The following is a 12,521-nucleotide window of genomic DNA, read 5'->3' as shown; positions in this document are numbered from 1 at the left end:
AAAGGCACTTTCAATTCCCTGTTCCAGTATAGTTTCCCCTGTGGTAGCTTCAGAGTACCCATCAAAATCTGAATCCCTGTAAACTGTAGTAATTCTACAGCTGTGGTCTGAACAGAGCGCAAGTCATGTTTCTGCACTGAATACAGGTTTGTTTGCTCAGCCAACAATTCCCAAAAAGGAGTTGGCAGATATTCATGAAAGGCCTCTTGTACTCGTTTAGGACCATTTTCATGGACCTCCAGTTCCTCTTCAAATTCAGGCCCCTTTCTCTCCATTCTGTAAAGCATTCCAAATTAGTGTGAATTAACATCCATTTATGAAACGTAAATTAGGCCTACACTCATTTTGTATTTACAAGTACATGCACATGCTTTACATAGTGGGAAGAGAAGTTCCTTCAATATAGAATATTTTGAACATATCTTGTTGTTTTCCACTTCATCAAACGGGTGTTTACTTGCAGTGGTGTAGTAGCAGCTGTCAAATGTACATTATCTTCATTTTCTGATTCAGGTTCTGTGGATGAGTTTTCTAAAATTGCTGTCTCAAATAACACATCATCTGTGTCCGACAGTTCGGCATCACTGTTATTCAGTAAATCTACTAATGCATCTGTAGTAAATATGCCTGTAAATGTAAAACACTAGTTAATGATGCAGAAAACATAGGAAAAATTCATAACCTCAAAGAGGGAGAATATTGTTGTAGGAACCTGAGGTGCACAAATGTACACCTCACTTTAACCGGATAAAAACATACCGAAATATTAATTACAACACATTAAATACTATGTGTTTTCAATAATTAAATATAACTGAACGTATTCCAATAGTTATTTCATTTTTATGCCGTTAAATATAATATTTACTGGTACTTACTTCTCTTGCTGTGCTCTCTAGCAGCCATCTTGGTCAAATGTAAAATTCCATGTGATCTGGCTCACAGCTGAACAGGTATATAGTGCTCCTAGTGGTTTTATTTGGAACTAATAAGGTAAACATACGTGTGACACATGGAACAAACATAAAATCTAACCTCAATGTGTCAAAATAAAATAAAAATTGAAGGTGTACATATGTACACTTCTGGACTCAAGAGGTTAATCCCAGTCCCTCCCCCCTTTAATGCTGACAAGGTTTTATGAATCAAAGAGTGAAATTTAAATGTCTCATAGTAGATCATAAAAGATCTTCCGAAACTGCAGATATTAACTCCAACACTGCTGATTCTCCACTGACGGTGTCCTCATCCCCTCAGCTCCTCACAGAACAAGCTATATAGTAGTAAAATATTTCATTTCTAGCTGCTTTGACTTTGGGCTAAATCACATCTTTCACTGTTATATGACTGTGATACGTCTGCTTCTTTCATGTTCATGTTTTTTATTTTACACTTTGAATCATTGAAATATGCTGTTTGAAACAGAACTGTATTAATGTTTTATGTAGCCCTTGTGATCTCAGTAAAACCATAGTAGAGAATGTGATTCCATTATTTCAAGTAATTTTAATCTGTCTATAAACAAACTCTATGCTGAGAACAAAAAATAATTTAGAAATGTTGTAATGGTTCTAATTGGTTCAAACAACTGTTATGATTTGACTGATATGATTGAACATATGAAAACAGTTCATACAATTTAGTGTTTATGCCTATGGCTGCTTCCTTCCAAATTCTGTGTGAGATAGCCCCAATTCCATCCCTGGTAGTGTATCTTCTGATATGTCTAGAAAATATTTCGCATTTTATATTTTGTTCTCAGTCTCATCCTTTCTCTGACATAAGGAGTGAGCAAGAATAGCAACACCTTTCTCAGTACAGCCTTTGGTTATAACAATCCTCTGTTGGTAGAAATCTTCCTTAAACATTAGTGAAATTCCAAAAGTAACTGTAATACTGGAGATTAATGAATTAACATGCTCATTTGTTAATGACTGTATTTGTGGATGTGTGTTATGAGCATACCTAATATATCGTATTTTCCACAGGAAAATTTCGAACATGTATCAGAAGTGATAGCTCTGAAAGAAGTTAAATCAGAGTTAACTGAGCCAGAGTCATCGCAGGAAAACTCTCTTGAGGTAATTTATATAATTTACGTTTTTATGAGATTGACTGTTTACATACCTAGTTTTCACTTTTCCTTCAGTTTGTTCCGCGATCTTGCGTTATGAATTGTGCAGCAGTTAGGATTATTCCAAAGACCTCTATTGTATGTCATTTGGTAGCTGGTATCATTCCTACTAATACTTTTGAATTCGTTAATTAGTTTTGAACACCAAGTAGCTGAAAAGTACATTCTTTTTTTACTGTTACAGGATATTTTACTAGTTGATTCCAAATGAAACACCTTTGTTATCTTATTGATTATATTAATTATTGTTTTCTAAATAATACAGTAATTTGTTGATACAAGTTGCAGGTGATATGCTTGTTTACTCTGTTTGTTCGCTTGTATACTACACACATTGTAGCTGTCTCTTGGCAAGTGAAAAATATTATTTTTCTCCGTAATGTGGTCTGTGATGGTACTAGTCCATTGTGACTTATAATATTTGTACTGGGAGGTGCACCTCAACCCCGCACATGTAAAAGAAGAGCCTTAAGGAACACTATCTATCGAACAAAACTTGAAACAGCTAATGCATAATGTTGGGACATTGATCAGAAGATGTCACTACTGAATAACTGAGTAATATGTTATTTTCAAGTTTCCTAAACTGACTGGATATCTTTGTTTTGTTTTGGTGTACATCAAGAAGTTTGAATATTTCTCCATAGATGTCCCTACAAAAAGCTCTGGTGCAAGGTGGAATGATTAATGATTTAAAAAAGTTTTGGGTTTATAAATTTCCTCAACTAAATTGACTTTCATTTATTTTGATACTTCAGTGTTTTGCAACACTTCCTTCTCATCCTGCCAGCTTTGAAGTCTGGCCAATCACAAAGTTTCTGTATTTACTTTTCAGCCAATCATAAGCTTCTTGTAACTTTTTGAGTACCAAATAAAATGGGAGGGTGTGGTCGGATTTAGCCCAGAGCCTTCTTGAACCCACCCCTTGGGTATAAAAGCCGTGGCCTTTTCTAATTACCTTGTCTTATTCTTGTCAAATTTCTGAGTGTGTGTGTTATGACAGGAGGAGGGGTGCCCAATTCTTTGGCAGGCAGAACGTCAGGCCAGGTAATGGCCACCAGTTTGCTATATCTGTAGCTGTCTCCTTATACTCACAGCTGTAAGGGATAGTGTTTGTGAATAGGCCTTGTAAGTTCACCATTACTCACCTGCACATTCGTTACATGTATGAATTCTTCTTTACCAGGATGCACATTTGATCACTGTCATCATCCACTTCATAGCATGCGTGTCATCTTCTTTCAGTATGACTATGTTGCTATGGGGTATTTCATTGCCCATTTATTGAGATATTCATTTCACCATCTCTTGCAGGAGTTCTGGGTTAGCTGCTGAAAATATAGCTATGTGGGCAAGGTTGTGATGAGTGGGGAAGTATAATCATGATCAGGGAGTGTAGTAATTGGCTCTCCTATAAGGAAATGGGGTGTAGTTAGGTAAGAAGTGTCAAAAGGGTTTAGGCAGTTTGGTCTTGTTCAATTTCATACAATTTATTTATTAGAACTGGGCCAGCACAGTCTATTCTAGTTTTAAGGAATGGGCATGTCGGGGTTAAAGGCACCATTTGTGTATTTCTCATTAATTATTCCTCTATGTAACAATTTGACTAGAGTAATCCGGATCCTGATTTTTATCCCTCAGGCATGAGATCACGGCTGATGATGCCCATGCAATGGGCGAAACATAAATTAGTATGACACAATGTAACGCCTGAGACATGTATGAGTGTGGCTTCTTTCGGTTCCCCTTTCTGAAGAGATCCTAAACTTGTCTCTCAGAGTGTTGACTGGCAGGATGAAGTAGTCCAAGGTGTTCTGCCATCATAATTATACTTGTGAGGTGATACAGAATTTCTAATGTTTCCTGTGCACTAGTGTTGGAGTATTGTGCAGTCATCCACTGACAAGAAGATGGCCTTCGTGATCTATGATTGGATTAATAGTCTTTATACGAGTTGTTAGTTTCCTGCACAATATTAATATAATATTTGTGTACAGGGTTCAACTCCGATACAAACAGTGGACTTTAATTTCCGTATTGAAATGTAGATTAATTCAACAATGTTACAAAAGTTTATTGAAATCCACGTATTCAATATGCATTGGGGTCTTAAAATTAAGATTTATATATTGTAATACTAATTTAAGGGGACATGTTTCGCCCATTGTTTGGGCATCATCAGCCGTGATCTCATGCCTAAGGGATTAAAATCACGATCCTGATTACTCTAGTCAAAGTGTTACATAGAGGACCATGCGTTATAAAAGGAGGAAACTTGTAAGTTCACAAACGACAATTTACACAATAAAGACACATCTAAAAAATATTTAATGAGAGGATGTGAGTATGTGTTATAAGTGTGGTCCATTCTTTGTTGGTGAATTGATAAGTATCCATCACTCTTCTGAGGTGATATATCAGACTCTTGACAGCTGCTTCCCTGATTCTACCAAAGTGTGGTGCTCTCAGGAGGGGTGAAATGCCATGTCAGTCCCATGCCTGCGGTTGTGTGAAGTGTTGGTTTTCTGAGGGTTGTTTTACAGAAAGTCCTTGATTTCTTTAGCTACTCCGAAGAAGTTTGTGCTATTATCGGTGTAAAGCAACTATAATACTGGAAATTAATGAAATAACATGCTTATCTGTTAGTGACTGTATTTGTAGATGTGTGTTATGAGCATACCTAATATATCTTATTTTCCACAGGAATATTTTGAACATATATCAGAAGTGATAGCTCTGAAAGAAGAAGTTAAATCAGAGTTAACCGAGCCAGGTTCGATCCAGGAAAACTCTCTTGAGGTAATATACATAATTTGATAAGCCATCGTCAGGTAATTGAAATGGTTAGAAAATGGCTCAACAGATATCAGTGTTTGACCCTTCATTTCAGTGCACATGATTGATAGTCCTACAGAAAATATACTTTTTTATGAGATTGACTGTTTACTTACCTATTTTCACTATTCCCTTGAGTTGTTCATTAATCTTGTGTTATGAATTGTACAGCAGTTAGGATTATTTCAAAGACCTCTACTCTCTATCATTTGAGAGCTGGTATCAATCCTACTAATATTTTAGAATTCGTAAATAGTTTTGAACACAAAGTATTTATAAGGTACATTGTTTTGTTACTGTTACAGGATATTTTACTAGTTGCTTCCAAATGAAACACCTTTGTTATCTTATTGATTATATTAATTATTGATTTCTAGATAATACAGTAATTTGTTGATACAAGTTGCTGGTGATATGCTTGTTTACTGTGGGTGTTCGCTTAATATACTACACACATTGTAGCCATCTCATGGCAAGTGACCTAATGTTGTCTGTGCTGTTACTTGTCCATTGTGACTGATAATTTTACTTAACCCTTTCTCATACCATTTAACTGAACTTATTTATGCCTTGGTGTACCATTTATTTTCATTACTTTACATGATATTTTCACCAACACTGAAAAAGCATGCTTTACAGCAAAATAATGAGAGGAAATATCCAAACTGCCAGTCTGAGTGGCTCAGATGGTTAAGGCGCTGGCCTTCTAGATCCTGGCTCATCCCGGTGGTATTTGAAGGTGCTCAAATACGACAGCCCCGTGTCGGTAGATTTACTGGCACGTAAAAGAACTCCTGCAGGACAAAATTCCGGCACTTCGATGTCTCCGAAGACCTTAAAAAGTAGTTAGTGGGACGTAAAGCAAATAACATTATTATTATTTGAAATATCCAAACTACTGTCAGATGTACTTTGTGAAGTCTTTATGAATATGGTAGATCATAAAACAGTCACATTCATGCATCGCCACCTTGCACCAGTGGCATTCAAATGAAGATTCCTTCCTCAGATCCCGTGTCACACACTTTGCATCTCTGTGATGGGATAACCTTCTTCGTTGTTGGGGGTATTTTGGTCGGAATGTGCCCCAGTGACTCTCTTGAAGCCTCAGTGGTGTGTCCCCAGGGCTTGGGTGCCTTATTTTGGATAGTCAGGCAGGTCTCACTTGCCAACAGCTGTTCGGCCAAATTGATCCGGAAGGTGGTAAAGCCTACTCGGTTCTTTTCAGGGTTGACATACTTATTCATCAAGGGGAATGATGCAAGTCTCTGGTCATGGGAATCAACACCACCCTTTCCACAGTTGTAGTCAACAACAAGATTGGGTCTGAATTTCTTCTTGCCATCATACTTTACCACTTCTAGGTAATCTGGCCTTCATTTCATCCACAGATACAGGAAACCAAAGTTCCTTTCCAAATGACATAACCCCATTTATATCCTCGGCAGCCGATACAAGACATTTAGTTGCATAAGCATTTACCTCATTGGTTAGATGTTCCCGAAAAGTCTGTTGTTAGAAATTCGTTCACAACTTTTAGTTCGTTCGGGTATTGTCCTAGGTGCCTGTGGAAAACACTATTTCACCACTTGCGATGCATGAATGATACTCTGGAGTATTACTTATGTGCTCCCAGTTCGATTCCCTATCTTGTAAAACATGATTAGAAGCCGCTGGTGCGGCATCAGTTGTAGGCCTAATATTAAGTGACATATTTGACGGCAAAACAGCACTTTGTTCACTCCTACGAGCGCTAAAGTTTCTATCACACGAACTACTTTCACTACTTTCCATATCCACTAAATTCTTCGTCGCTTATTTCTATATCAATGTCATTCTCTTCTAAAAATTCCCATATAATCACTTCGTCACTCAACATGGAGGCAGCCATGATTTCGCTTATGATGAGGTTGCTAAGATACTGGTTATTCTTTCCGTGTAATAAATGCACAGACATGTTTATCGAATACATCAATGGAATAAAACAGTGATTCCATCTGTCAAGAGGTTACCTTACTAATATCAAATCCTTCACAAAGGAAACCGGCTTGGAGTGGGTCCGGAAATAAACACTACGCGTGGACGGAGCAATCCGTCTTTGTACCGGAGTGCAGTCGAGAGCCAGGACGGAGAGATCCGTCAAAGTACGTCAAGTGGTTAAACATACAATGGAATAAATAAGCCATTCAAGAGTTATCTTGCTTTCCTGTTTCATACTTCATAAGAGATAGCGTTTGTGATAGGCCTTATAATTTCACCTGAAAATTCGTTGCATGAATGAATTCGTCATTACCAGGATGCACATTTGATCACTGTCATCATCCACTTCATAGCATGAGTGTCATCTTCTTTCAGTATGACTTATGTCGCTGTGGGGTATTTCATTGCCCATTTATTGAGATATTCATTTCACCACATCTTCCAGGAGTTCTGGGTTAGCTGCTGAAAATATAGCTATGTGAGCAAGGTTGTGATGAGAGGGGAAGTATAATCAATATCAGGGAGTGTAGTAATTGGCTCTCCTATAAGGAAATGGGATGTAGTTAGGTAAGAAGTGTCAAAAGGGTCATCATTTAGTTTTGGTGATAGGATGTGAGAGTATGTGTTGTAAGAATGGTCCATTCTTTTTTGGTGAAGTGATAAGAATCCATCACTCATCTGAGTTGTTATATCAGAATCTTGACAGCTGCTTCCTAGATTCCACCAAAGTGTGATGCTGCCCAAGGGATGAAATGCCACATCAGTCTCATGTCTGCAGTTGTGTGAAAAGATGGTTTCTGAGGGTGGTTTTGCAGAAAGGCCTTGATTTCTGTAGCTGCTCCGAAGAACTTTGTGCTGTAATTACTCTAAATGTTCAGGGGTTGACTTCTATGAGAACTAAGTCTATAAAGTGCAGAGAGAAATGTGGTGAGGTCAGGTATCATGTCTATGTAGAGAGCCTTGGTAGCTAGGCAGTCTGGTCTTGTTCGATTTCACACAATTTTTCATTAGAATTTGGCCAGCAGTTTTAAGGAATGGGTAATTCTGGGTTACAGGCACCATTTGTGTATTACACGTTAATAGTTGTAAGGTATCTGCATTCATCATAGAACACTTGAGACGTGTATGAGTGTCGCTTCTTTCTGTCCCCCTTGCTGATGAGATCCTAAACTTGTCTCTCAGAGAGTTGAGTGTCAGGATGAAATAGTCAATGGTGTTCCGCCATCATAATTATATTTGTGAGATGATACAGAAATTCTAAATATTTTACTCCACTAGTATTGGAGTTTTCCGCCAACAAGAAGATGGCCTACTTGATTTATGATAGGATTTATAGTCTTTATACTGTATGAGTTGATAGTTTCCTACACAACATTAATCTAACATTTGTGTAGAGGGTTCAACTCCTGTACGAACAGTGGACCTTATTTTCACTCCGTGGATAGTTTACAACAATCTCAGATAATTATATGTTACAAATCTCATGACTGGTCCGTATTGAAATGTACATTAATTCAACAATGTTATAAAAGTTTATTGAAATCCACGTATTCAATATGCATTGGGGTCTTAAAATTAAGATTTATATATTGTAATAAGCGGAAAGGAACTGGCCACCCCACCGCACGTAAACTCCGGCTCAGGAACACCTCTGCGGAGGTTCGGACCTGCCTTCGGGGAGAACAACCCCTTAATATTGTAATACTAATTTAAGGAGACATGTTTCGCCCATTGTTTGGGCATCATCAGCCATGATCTCATACCTAAGGGATAAAAATCAGGATCCTGATTATTCTAGTCAAAGTGTTACATAGAGGAATGTGTGTTATAAAAATGAGGAAACTTGTAAGTTTACAAACGACAATTTACACAATTAAGACACGTTAAAAAATTATTTGGTGAGAGGATGTATGTGTTATAAGAGTGGTACCTTCTTTGTTGGTGAAGCGATAAGAATCCATCACTCTTCTCAGGTGATATATCAGACTCTTGACAGCTGCTTCCCAGATTCCACCAAAGTGTGGTGCTGCAGGAGGGTTGAAATGCCATGTCAGTCGCATGCCTGCAGTTGTGTGAAGAGTTGGTTTTCTGAGGGTTGTTTTGCAGAAAGGCCTTGATTTCTTTTGCTGCTTCAAACAAATTTGTGCCATTATCACTCTAAATGTTCAGCCTACAGCCAGCAGCGCATAAGCTCAATGTTCCAGCCATCTCCTCTCCTCCGCCACACCCCCTTCTATCAATTACACACAGATACAATACAAGAAGTGCAACTGTCATTGGTTCTAATGCTGCAGAGGCAACTAGTTCCCACCACAAAGGTCAACGGGGTGAGTAATTTCATACACAGCATTTTTAGTCAAATTTTAGCCTTTTTGCTCTAATCTTAAAAATCCTTCTAGCCTCCTCTCATTACAGATTCTTCACCACACATCCCTCAATATTCAATTTCAACAATGAAGCTGTAGCCAACTTCTAGCACAAGCATCCCCATTTGAATAATAGGACAAGAGGAGGCTATCGCATCAGCTAGTAAAGACACACACGGCAACACACAGTCGTGAACCTTTTTTCACGTTTTCAACAAAAATAAGAAGACTGTGGCCTCACCAAACAAATATGGGATTAACAGGGTGTCCACCCATATGGAATACTGCTAACCGGAGAATGTCAGAGAATTCCAGAAATAGTGGGAAAACCAGGAAATGTCAGGAAATTCAGAAAATAATCTGGAAATTCGTTCTTCTGCCAGATAAAATGGACATACCCTATTTGTCCATTAATAGAAGCACATTTTTCAATTTTTGTAAGAATAATCTTGGGCATGTCTTTTATGCCAGGAATAAATTGTAGAGAAACCTGAATAAACATTAACAAAACCAAGTGTGATTGCGAATATGAAGTAACTGATATCTTCAATAGCTATATGAATAGCATATAGCAAGCAGTAGCGACTATGTTCGATCGAATTTTCAATGTTTTGATCTGCTTACTATTGTATATTCTGTGTTGTTGGGGAATGGTGAGGCCTATATTGCGTTCTCAGTTTTCTAATCGCTTAATTGTATGGCTTCCACAGCAAAATATGCATATAGACAAAATTCCACTACCCAACAAATGACTGTGTTTGTTTACTATGTAATGACATGTGCGATAGTCACTACCTCATAAAATGTAAAAAGAGAAAAGACACTGACTCAATGCAGGAAAGTGTGAAATTCGCTTAAACTTAATACTCCTTCAAGTGCTCATTATTATTATTATTATTATTATTATTATGATTATTATTATTATTATTATTACAATTATTAAATGTGCTGATGTAGGTAAACCTTGTGTAAATGTGTAATGCAACGTGACACTGTTCGAGTCGTGCCATGTTGAGTTTCTAACCTGTCTGATGAAATGGTTGGTGATGGACGTCATTGAGTGAGGCTCCACAGTAATCGAGTGATTTGAAGGTATTGTACATCAGTGGAAGTGATAGAAACTTGCGGAAGTGTTACGTTTGTATTTACGAATCGATATACCCATATGTTTTGTCGGTGTTGATCTTTTTCTTCCAAATTTGCAATCTAAAGAAAATGGAGAAACAATGGAGTTGGAAGCCCAGCCACTACCAGTGCTGCCAACGTAGACTGCCTCGTGAAGTGTGTGCTGGAGGAATTCATTAACTCGGACAGCTTCTTTGAAAAAATTGTGCAGGCCATTTCGCCCCACATGACACAAGTGGTTATAAAAGAATTTGAAAGGAGTTTAAATTTTAACATCGAAGTATTTTCAGAGTTAACTGAAAAACATGATAGGAAGGAGGCAGAAATCCGCAAAGTGAAGGAGGATATGGATGCCAAGTTCAATTCATTGTAGTAGTACAGAAGGAGAAATAATGTAAGAAATTTCGGCATCCCTGAATGTTCGAACGAAAACTGTGATGAACTAGTGCTCAACGTGTGCAAAGTAGTATGTGCAGATGTTAGACTTAATGACATTGATAGGTGTCACAGAGTAGGACCTTGATTACCAGAGAAAACAAGGCATATACTAGTGAAATTTATGTCTTATCAGTCACAGCAGGATGTCTTCACTAGGAAAACTAATCTGAAGGGCTTATCGACAACAATCCATGAACATCTTACGCCTATCAGAATGTCCATCTTGAAGCAGCAATCCAGTGTTTTGTTCTTACAAACACTTGGACTGACTCAGGAGACATCGTAATCAAGAAGGCGGACAGGATGGAATTAAGAGTGTGCCAGTTAAAGGAACTTCCTATGGCATAAGCTTCTGTTGCAGTGCTGCCTTATCACTTGACAATGTGAGTCACCTCCCATCCTTTACTGTAAGTCGCAGCTGAGAAGCTAGCTTTTTTTATTTTTTTCATGTAACCTTATCTATCTATCTAGGTATCTATCATCTCTGTACGTTTACCAAATTTATTTATCTATTTATCTAAATATCTATTTGCTTATCTGTTTTCTTATCCTACCACCTGTCCATCCACTTACTCTTTAATAAAATTTTCCTATCTGGATCTAATTTAAGTCAGGCCTCTGTATTACGTCTACATAGATCTAACATCAACACTACATAGAATAAGCTCCTACTTGAGTATTCTGTACGCCTAATCTGCTGTTGCACGTTATCACTATTATTATTATTATTGTTATTTATATTATTATTATTATTAATTATTATTTAATTATCTAAAATACATTAATTGCTGACCGTTCTTAGGATGTAGTCGCATGCTGTGTTCTAGTTAATTTCATTTTAGCAGTTGGTAATGCATACCACAAACAGCCATAATCCCTTTGACCATAGCAATACTTACCTTGTCGCACTTCCCCTTCTGCACCCATCCCTTCAACCTGTCTACCTGCTAGTCCATTGACCCAAACTCAGCCCCTTGAAGCTACAACACACATTCTCCAGTGAGCCCTAAATAGACATAAAAGCACACTTGACATATGTCACCTTAATGCCCAGAGTTTAGTCTCTCAAACTCGTATGGATGAACTAAAAGCGATTTTCATATCACTGTCCTTTCATATAATCTTATGCAGTGAAAGTTGGTTGAAAGTCAAATATCAGGCTAAGAATCTGGAATTACCTGCCTACTGCCTTCTGAGGAATGACAGACTTGGCACAGGGGTAGGTGGGGTCTGTGCTTTTGTCTCTTCGCGTTTGAAACTTCAGATTATCTGCCAGTCTCCTCAACAGTATGAGCGAAAACCGTAGTACATGTTCATAGTGATGCAGGTCTCCACTGTGAAATGCTTAGCAGGTGCTGTATACAAGCCGCATAAAGCTCATCATCTGAATGACTTAGAGACTGATCTTAACAGACTGTTACCTTTATGAGAACATGTTATAATGATGGGCGACTTCAATACAAACCTTCTATATCCAGATTCATCTGAAACCACCCATCTATTGAATACGTTTCAGGCATGCAGTATGTCGATCCTGCCACTTTCCCCAACTCGGCACACTAAAACCACACACATTACTGGACCTGATAGTAACGAACCACCCTGACGTCTGCTCCCAGACTGTCAGCCCATGACACTATCTT

General features: G+C 37.9%; 1 protein-coding gene across 1 annotated transcript in view; it reads left to right on the top strand.

The window, feature by feature from the left end:
• LOC137503267 (zinc finger and SCAN domain-containing protein 12-like) overlaps positions 1 to 12,521 on the top strand; it is a 44,339-nt gene that overhangs the window by 7,357 nt on the left and 24,461 nt on the right. The window contains exons 3-4 of the mRNA XM_068230812.1: positions 1,989 to 2,081; positions 4,838 to 4,933. Coding sequence (XP_068086913.1) covers positions 1,989 to 2,081; positions 4,838 to 4,933 — 189 coding nt within the window. The remainder of the gene's footprint in view (positions 1 to 1,988; positions 2,082 to 4,837; positions 4,934 to 12,521) is intronic.

The sequence above is a fragment of the Anabrus simplex genome, chromosome X (genome assembly GCF_040414725.1).
Source record: "Anabrus simplex isolate iqAnaSimp1 chromosome X, ASM4041472v1, whole genome shotgun sequence".
Classification (NCBI taxonomy): domain Eukaryota; kingdom Metazoa; phylum Arthropoda; class Insecta; order Orthoptera; family Tettigoniidae; genus Anabrus; species Anabrus simplex.
Note: the sequence above shows the minus strand (reverse complement) of the source record. Positions and strands in the feature narration are given on the sequence as shown.